This window comes from Primulina tabacum, chromosome 12 (genome assembly GCF_025594145.1).
Source record: "Primulina tabacum isolate GXHZ01 chromosome 12, ASM2559414v2, whole genome shotgun sequence".
In the NCBI taxonomy this organism is placed as follows: Eukaryota; Viridiplantae; Streptophyta; class Magnoliopsida; order Lamiales; family Gesneriaceae; genus Primulina; species Primulina tabacum.
In genome coordinates this window covers 2,621,688-2,631,033 of record NC_134561.1, presented here as the reverse complement: position 1 = coordinate 2,631,033, position 9,346 = coordinate 2,621,688, and the positions used below count along the sequence as shown (strand labels likewise).

The 9,346-nt window shown below is 33.8% G+C and overlaps 1 protein-coding gene across 2 annotated transcripts; it reads right to left on the bottom strand.

Annotated features, from left to right (window-relative positions):
• Positions 1 to 1,023: 1,023 nt before the first annotated feature.
• Positions 1,024 to 7,495, bottom strand: LOC142520468 (T-complex protein 1 subunit beta). 2 transcript variants are annotated; one of them, XM_075623446.1, is made up of 12 exons: positions 7,267 to 7,495; positions 6,722 to 6,783; positions 6,560 to 6,616; positions 6,283 to 6,348; positions 6,095 to 6,206; positions 5,582 to 5,710; positions 5,115 to 5,186; positions 4,754 to 4,869; positions 4,067 to 4,143; positions 2,824 to 3,309; positions 2,022 to 2,337; positions 1,024 to 1,467 (listed from the first exon to the last, which is right to left on the bottom strand). In XM_075623446.1, the coding sequence occupies exons 2-12, from the start codon at positions 6,725 to 6,727 to the stop codon at positions 1,321 to 1,323; spliced, it is 1,584 nt and encodes a 527-aa protein (XP_075479561.1). In that variant the 5' UTR covers positions 6,728 to 6,783; positions 7,267 to 7,495; the 3' UTR covers positions 1,024 to 1,320. The 2 variants fall into 2 exon arrangements, with proteins under 2 accessions (XP_075479561.1, XP_075479560.1); XM_075623445.1 differs by having other exon boundaries at positions 6,722 to 6,755; positions 7,267 to 7,447.
• Positions 7,496 to 9,346: the final 1,851 nt, after the last annotated feature.

The window sequence follows — 9,346 nt, the reverse complement described above, 5'->3', positions numbered from 1 at the left end:
GGCTCGAAAAAATTCGAGCCGTTGGATCAACCCCTACAGGCAGTGCCCGCAGGGGTAGGGTCGACCGAACCGACATAACTGGAGCGTTGGGGCTCCCAAAAGAGGTGCCCCAGCGCCATACTAGCTACCTAGAAATTCCTAGCAACACATGTGGTGCTGGGAATCCTACTAAAATTTTAAGAGGTATTAGATACCTATTAAAATATAGATTCCATTTCAATTAAAATCTAAATTTAAAATTTAAATCACATCTCATATAAAAAAAATTTACATACATAAAATAAAATGGTATAAGATGATGACAATATATTGTAACATCTTGACCACAACAAATAGAGAATTGCGAACAAAATTATCGACTTTAAAACACTCTCGATGTTATAATCGAGATCCGGTTTAGATTCCTTTGCTCTTTATCTAGTTATAGACAATTGTCAACTCTCATTGTTAGGCATACTTAATGTACTTTTGTTTTTATTTTTAGATCAACGAATCAAGTAATTCATACTTTAGCCGGGGCAGTTGATTCAATGTGTATGATCAAGAGAGGTGGTTGTGTATCCTACTCCCATGATTTCTAATATATTAATGTTGGACTTTTGCCTATGAATATAGTTCATATTTAAATAACAAAAATACAAAAGCCTGCTACTAAAATAACTTTAGTATAAAAAGCTCAACATTCAGTATTTGAATTTGATGGTAGTGATAATATTTAGATATATCATTCTTTTCTACGGTTTCTCAGGGACCCAATTTAAAGCCTATGAACATTTTCTCCATACTCAAAAAAATAACGTACACAAAGGCTTTAAAAATATATACATATAATAGTAGGTAACGATCTTACGAATCTATAAATGGATGGCTTGTCAGATAAACTATAAGCAATCGACATATTAACGTCAATTCTTGATAATATTAAAAATAAATAAATAAATTATGCATAACATAAATTTTGATATGGTCGCATAATAATAATGAAAGACTTTAAATAAAATTATTTACTACACGCATCTCATATTTGTTTCGACAAACAAAAAGTCCAACAGATTTGTGAATCAAATGTCTACGGAGTCTACCACATTTACTTCAAAATGAAATGCATCACGATATGATTAAAAAAAAAAAGCATCACCCTCACACAACATAACAGTTCAGGATCTCCACTCCACAAATAATCTGAGCATCATAATTCATTAGCAAGAGGTTTTCACATATAAAATAAATTCGATTTTTTTTTTCCTAAAAGAACGAAGCAAACGGCACCTAGGTGGGAGTGGCACGTCAAAATTTAGGTGAATAGCCCAACAGTGTCCTTCACATTCTGTCTTCTCTCCTTCGTGGGGCACAGGTGATGATTTCGTCGACCCTCAGAATCATCTCAGCAGCTTCGGTTGCCGAGAGCAATACAGCTTGTTTCACTTTAAAAGCTTCTGATATCCCCAGCTCACCCATATCACCTACCTGAATTGGACCCAAAGCATTAACAGAGAGTGGAAGGGGGGGAACATTGAGTTACATGTACATAAGTTTCATGTACATTTCTGCGAACCTCTTCTAGTCCTCTTGAGGTAAAATTGTTACAAGTGTAACTGATGATCAAGTGGAAGGGCGCACCGCGCACCCATACTTGATACCATGATTCACGTGTTTATAAAACCTCCATAAAGTCGGAATGCAAACTATAACATATAGTTATTAAAAGCTCACAATCACACAAATCATGGCTCAAGGCGAAGCAACTACAAAGGCACAAGCTCTTCAATGAAATCTGTTTCTCTGTCACCTCAAAGGCAGACCACTAAGTATCATCAGGGATTCAGGCCACTAGAATGCCTTGCTTGGACCAATATATGTATGTGTATCATCCAACCTAATTACTACCGTGGATGAATGCATATTAATGGAAAACATAATAAGGGAAAGAGCACAACGCAAAATCAAGTTTATATCCAAAATTGAAGAGAGAGCACAACGCAAAATCAAGTTTATATCCAAATTTGAAGAGAACTACCCACCGATCCAGAGATGACATCAATCCCCGCACGGCTTTCCGCCTTATGGTGTTCTGCACGAAGTTGAGCGATCAATTCAGCGCTGTCCAAACCTGCATTATCAGCAATGGTAGTTGGAATGGTAACCAGTGCCCGCGAAAAAGCTTCTATGGCATGAGATCTTTTTCCAGGAGTCCTCTTGGCAAGTTCGTCAACTGCCTTTGCCATCACCATCTCTGGCCATCCACCTCCAAGCAAAACTCTGCTGTCATTTACTGTTTGAGATAGGACACAGAGAGCATCATGCAGAGATCTGTCAGCTTCATCCAACATGTGAGGGCTGCCAACAGAAAGTGGTTTTATTATAGCATTAATTTAACACCACTTAAATTCAAGTGCATTATATTCACTCATTGCAAATTGGTAGATGAGTACATAAACAAGCATCAGTTACCACCTTGAATGTTTGACAAAATCAAGGTGCAAGTATAATAGAAGACTGAATAGCGTGTTTCATTGATCAATAGAGAAAGCAGCATTGTAAATCAAAAGCAAATATCAGTCACAATTAACTAGCAGAGGAAACTTGCAGTAAGCTTTACAGAAGTTTTGGAAATTGTGTTCTATCTTTTCATGTCAACAGCATTTCATTACATAGACTTAAAAAGTAAATCTCAATTCTTACAGCATACCTGATTCAACAAATAATAAAAATTCCAATATAATATGAACCAGAAACTAAATAGTTGTGCATACCCTTAATCTAATGATCTATGACAATGAGTGAAAAAATGAGAGAACCGGTGAAGACAATCAAATACAGTACCTTGCACCTCTAAGTACGATAGTGCATGCTTTACCCATTTCAACTCCAGAAAAGTGGATCAACTTGTCTTCACCAATCATAATTTCCTCAATTAGCTTGCAGTGTCCAAGCTTAACAGACTCCGGATTATCAAAGGTTGATGCTATTTCACCACCAGTAACAAGAGCCAGCCGCTCGATACCATCAAAATCAGCATGCTCGATTGCAAGCACTCCAGCATCAGCAAATAGTTCCTCTGGGAAATTGTAGATTAATTGTCGGTTAACAAAGCAGTTTATGCCATGATTAATTATCTTCTGCACTTTCTCCCTCATCTTTTCCTTTTCAGCCGTTTCAATTTCAGCAACCTTGGCCATTGAATCAACACGAACACGTGCCCCATAAATCTTCACTTTATCTGTATCCATTGCAGTATTTGCCACCAAAATCTTGGCATTAACGATCCGTTTTGGTTGGCCAACACCAATTTTCTTGTCTAAAATAAATCTGAAAGTAAAAGAATGTCAACTAAAGAATCAATTCTGTGATGAAGTTTCCTGTCCAATGCAGGGGGAAAACGGGATTCTATTGCCCAATTTTCTTGACTACCAAGATGAAAACAGATACCAAAAATAAGAATAATATTTGTTTTCAAATATAGAGCTGTGGAAAATACTTGGGAATTTTATAGTGCATCCACTAAAAAGGGCAAAGATAATAACAACTCGAGAACAAAGTTACCTAAATCAGAAGCTCAACATGGATAGATAATCCCCAATGGCTTTAGTGAAGTGCTCAACTAACATGGCATTTTAAAGGGTATCTGCTACACATTATCCCATACTACAAACACGTTACAAGAGATCTCTACTTGAAAAAGACCATTAAGTATCAATATTTTCCTACTGAAAGACATCTAAAGCCAGATTAGTATGAAGTTACAGGTTAGTTACAGCCAGTAACTTAAAATATTCGACTTAATACGGCATTTAGTGTAAAGCGTAAGCATAAAAAAATTTCTGCCGCACCCTTCAAATATTTCATATTTTGTTGTAAAATTCATGGATCTGAATTCCGCTGTCATCAGACATGCGAGTAATTACATATAGGTCATGTCAAATTTCAGCGAGCAGATATCGATTACTCTCTTCTAACTGAAAAAAAAGCTTATATTCAACATAAACCTCAAACGAGGGAAAACAAGGAGCTCTAAACACATGACAATATGCAATAACTGATTTTTTAATATGTGCAGCAGGTTTACCCCTCATCCAAAAATGAATCTTTCAGCGAACCTCCAGGCTTCTTGATGATCTGAATAGACTCCAAATTGGTGCTTCCCTGTTATTTTCAACCAATCAATTGAATTGATTAGAAAGAATGTAACAAAATGCAGAAAACTTCTTCGAGATAATGCAATGACAAGCGCACAAGTATCTTGAATATTTTAAAAAATGACTATTTTTTGCAGAATATACACTAAATTAAGCAAATTTATAGAACACCAACAATGAATCCACCTTTGTACCATTACTTAGTCATTCACTAACACCAAAATTTGGCAACAAGTCCATCAAACCAAATGCTATTCTAAAATATCGGAGATTGAAAGAAACTGAAATCCAAGCATGTAATCTTATTTTAGCACTATCATCATCATTGGTTCATAAATTCAATTATGGTTGTGCAGCAACAAGAAGCAAAAGGAATACATATTCTCGCTTAACTTTTCAACAGAAGAAGTCAAATTGTTCTTACAGTCAAAAACTCGTAAAGAGTGATCTAAGACAACCACTCTTTGGTTGACTTGGTAAAAATTCTTCACATCAAGATTTTTACAAGATAAATTCAATAATATTTGGAGATCAGAAACCCAAAGGGATTCTTAAATCATTCTTTTTGACACCCAGGAAATCTGAAGCTAACTAGTTACAAGTGAAGGTAACAATACCTTTAGCCTCATAACTGCATCGACCGCTAGTTTTGCAAAATGTTCTTTATCCTGAGATAGAATCTTGGAGCTCAAAGTAGTCATTGCAATCTTCATCAAATCTTCTTTAAATTTTTCTGCACGAAAAAGTATTAAAAATTAAAGAAGAATCATGTGAACTCAATCAAACATGTGACCTAGTGCTAAACTCCTTTTTTAGTGTCGAATTATTTTCTTAAAGAAATTGAAATACCAACCCTTGTTACAATAACATTTTGTTGACTTTCAAACAATGTCAGCGGGACACTTTGAGATTAAGGATCGACATAAAGCATCAAATGATTTACCACATTAAATGATGAGAAAAATACTAGAGAATCACCTGCATCCAGTTTATTATCCACAACCTTTTCCAGCAATGCATTTCTGGCACACTCTGCTGCCATGCGAAATCCTGATGGAAATGTAAATAAATAAATAAACCTTCCAACAGATTCCAAATAGAGCTATCCTCGTAGCAATCGTACAAAAAGAGAGAGTGATTATATTAGCTAACCAAAGAAAGATAACACCATATAAATAATCAAACCTAATTTTCTTGTTTAAAACATTATCACTTAACTAGGAGACAGTAGTGAGTAGAGACAAATATATAATAAGTAAAAACCGCACAAAAACTACGTAGATATAACAAATCACCAGTTCTCATACTGTTTCAGCTTACATGCTGATGAAGATCAATAAAGAATTTTGAAGGAACATTGATATATATCCAGGCACACAAAAAAGGGTGTATCGAATAAAAAAATCACAAATACAAGTGGATAAACTGAACAGCATAAGACACACCTGCAATAATAGTCATGGGATGAATCTTTGCATTAACCAGCTTCTCCGCTTCCCTCAAAAGCTCCCCAGCCAAAACAACTACTGAAGTTGTCCCATCACCAACTTCATCATCTTGAACTTTTGAGATGTCTGACGATGAAATTAAAGTTTTTCCAATGCACAAGATACGATGATATGTTCTATCCTATCATTCCCAACACAACGTTGCCTCCTAAACAACTCGCTGCTGATAGAGATTCACGCCAAATTTACCTTTTCCAAACTAGAAGCTCCTTCAAAGAGTGTCCGACAAGACGAAAAATGATTATAGACCAAAAGATTAGAAATACTTTACTTGGTCATCCATCAAAAAAATTAAAAAAAAATAATAATGTCCACCATTACATAATAGTACATATCAGTCAATAGCAAGATCATTCTACAAAAGAGCAAGGCACAAAACAGGCATATTAAGCCAAAAAGCCAAGGAAGCAGAGAGAAAAAGGAAAACAAAACAAACAATGCCAAGGATACCAACAAGGACTTTGGCTGCAGGATTGTCAATATGCAAAGACTTTAAGATGGTTGCTCCATCATTCGTGACAGTGACGCTGTGACCTCTACCAGTTGATTGCAAGATCTTATCCTGCATAGGAAAATGGTCCAACAATTCACCAAAATATTCAGATGAACTTGATAACATCTGAGAAAAGGTTCCTCACCATTCCCTTGGGTCCCAAGGTTGTTTTCACCAAGTCAGCAATGGCCACTGCTCCAACAAAGGAGGCCTAAAATTTTGAAAGAGCATATCTAGTCAGCATAGAATGAATTGATCAAGTGCGCAACTTACATACAAGACAAATGATAATATTAGGAAAAATCTAGCAGTGACAATAACACATTCCATGCCATGAACCAGCCTTTTTGGTGTCTTTTATAAAACAAAACTTAGATAAAAAGATTCAAATTATACGTATAATTAGAAGTTAAAAGACTCACCATTCTAGCACGCTCACCCTTTTCTTCTGTAGCCTCATCTTTAAGAAGTTTGTCAACCTAGATATACTCAAAAAACAAGGTGATTACTAACCAGAAACTTAAAGATTAGAAATACACAGAAATGCAACCTCAGCATCAGAAGTGTAGAAGAATCTGACATACCGCCATATGAAAAAATGTGAACGATGAATATGAACTGCAGGCGCTCAAAATAAAATTATTGTCTGGAGAAAAAGAGGAAAAAATGTGCATCTTTAATCAAACATATCGAAACTGGCAAATAGTCAATATCAATCCCATCTCAAGGTAAGTAAAATCACTTTAAGAAAACATCTTTCAGTACTTCAGTTTAAAAAAAAAAATTGAAACTCGGATAGTACTTCAATCACGATAACAGCTACCAGCATTCTTATCAGCTAAAATAATTTTCGGGACAATAAATTTACGCTACACCCACAAAGCAACATCAAATGAGATTGAGAATGAACCGAATCAAGGAGGAACCAACAGAAATAATCGTTTTTAACGAAACACCAAGTAAAATGCGCAGACCACAATACACCTACAACACATTCACCTAAAATATAAAAAAAATAAAAAATCACAGCGACCAGGCAAAATATCTAACATCGGTCACTAACTTCCGACGATCTGATTTGAAATCGAAAACAGAGCAAATAAATGTAATTGCGAGTTCGAAAACGAACCTTCGAGCTGCGAATGAGTGCCGGTGGACAGAATAGACCACGATCTAGTCGAAGAAGTGTGTCGAACTGAGAATGGTAGGGTTTTGTGAAGGAAACCCCTTTGTTCTTTCGAAATCAACGGTCGGATTTCAGGGGAGAAAGATAGGGTTTTGAATGAACCGCCGATTTCCAAGATTGAGGCCCACGTGCTGTTTGTACCATGACGCAAAAGATGCACGTGAGAGTAGCATATAAGTTAAATAGTGGTGGGCGTCGGTTTCGGGTTTTCGGGTTGTATATCATATCCGAAATATTAGCAGTGTTTGCATGATTTATTTATTTTTACGTAACTTTATATATTATATAATATAATAATTGAGCATTTGATTTTGTGAGTCAAGTCAAATATCAATTTTTAAGTTTAATCGAATGATACTAATAATTTTATTAAGATTTATAAAAATCATTTATATAATTATCTCGAATTCATTTATATAATTAACATATTACATAATATATAAAAATAAATAAAAATATTTATTTGATTTTAATTTCTACCGACTAACAAATATTTATAAAAATCATTTATATAATTATCATTTAGTAACACTAATTTAGAACTTGGTCATATATAGGGTTTAGGATTTTTATATATTGAGGGCAATTAAGTCATTTGTGGTGTTTTTTTTATCATTAAATTAAATTTATCACATCTTATAAAAGGGATATTTTATCTTTATATAAAATTATTTATCACGGGCCCATTATATTATCATGGACTTTCTAAAAAGATACCAAACGTGAGATAAAAATAATTATTTATCAATCTCTCTCGTATTCAGTGTATCAAACTATACCTTATTATATATATAATACTTATTATTATTACTACTACTACTTCTATAGCTCAACACTTTAGAATTGTTTGGGGTCATGGTATGATTTTGAATTTATCTAAAATATATTTTAGTGCAATGTATTTGGTTAATTATATAAATGAACTATTTTTAATTAATTAAATTAATATTTTGAATTTGTAATGTAAAATAATTTGTGATAAAATATAATTTTTGAGTATTTGTTCTTTAATATTAAACATCATTTATATTGAAAACAGTTAAAATATAAATATATTATGTTCATTGCATGCATAATATTCGTATATTATGTTACACATGTAACGCGTGGACCTCAACTACTAATTATTATAATACATGAGTGGTCTAAAGTAACTAATTATAAGGTCATAGCCAGTGGTGGAGCCACACTAAAGTCCGAGTGGTCCTAAATTTTTTAAAAAAATTATGTAATTTTTTGTAAAATTTTGGATAAATTTGATATTAGTTCGGGTAGGTCAATTTAAAGTATTAAAGGATTTTTGTTTAAAATTCTAGTCTGAGTAGAGTTGTATTCCTGGCTTCAACACTGTTCATAGTGTAATTTTTTCTAAAAAAATATCCTTATAAAATTACAAATTCATTTAATTAAAAATATTTAAAAAATTGATTTAATATTTTTTGCCTGAAAAACGTGTAAGTTTATTAACGTATGATCAAATCGTTAATGACAAGATTGATCAGTCAAAATGAAAAATTTCAAGACACCCAAGAGAATGGTGTATGGTAAGAAACATCAAAATTCGCTAACTCGTGGGCTACTTTAAATGTTGTTCGTCTAACATGCTGAAGAGATTTTATTGCTAAATCAGCTAGGAACTTTTGTATATCTGAAGTGCATGATCCCCTATAACTCAACTCACTCATTGGTTCCGTGACTGCGTACACTACCAAGAGCGAATCAAAATATATACTCACACAATTGAAACATCTATTCTTGACAATCTGGAGGCCTTCTTAAATTGCTAGGTGTAACATCTCACTCATTTTTAAAATTCTACTGGACATTTTTTTTAAATAAAAGCTCGCATTTTCGAAATAACATTTAAATTAATCGTAATTATCTTACCGTAAAAATAGTGCAGTTTAAATTAACCAAACTCATCCAAAATCATACGTAAGCATAAACGAGTAAAAATCTTAAAATCATCAACGTATGAAAATATTCATCTCCTTTCAATCTCATAATTCGTAATGCGGAAAAT

Excerpts from the sequence above, each read along its gene's own strand:
- LOC142520468 (XM_075623446.1), bottom strand. Across the intron at positions 5,187-5,581 it reads TCCCATGACTATTATTGCAG|GATTTCGCATGGCAGCAGAG; the intron begins GTGTGTCTTATG and ends CATTTCCATCAG. Across the intron at positions 4,870-5,114 it reads GGATAATAAACTGGATGCAG|AAAAATTTAAAGAAGATTTG; the intron begins GTGATTCTCTAG and ends TTTTTCGTGCAG.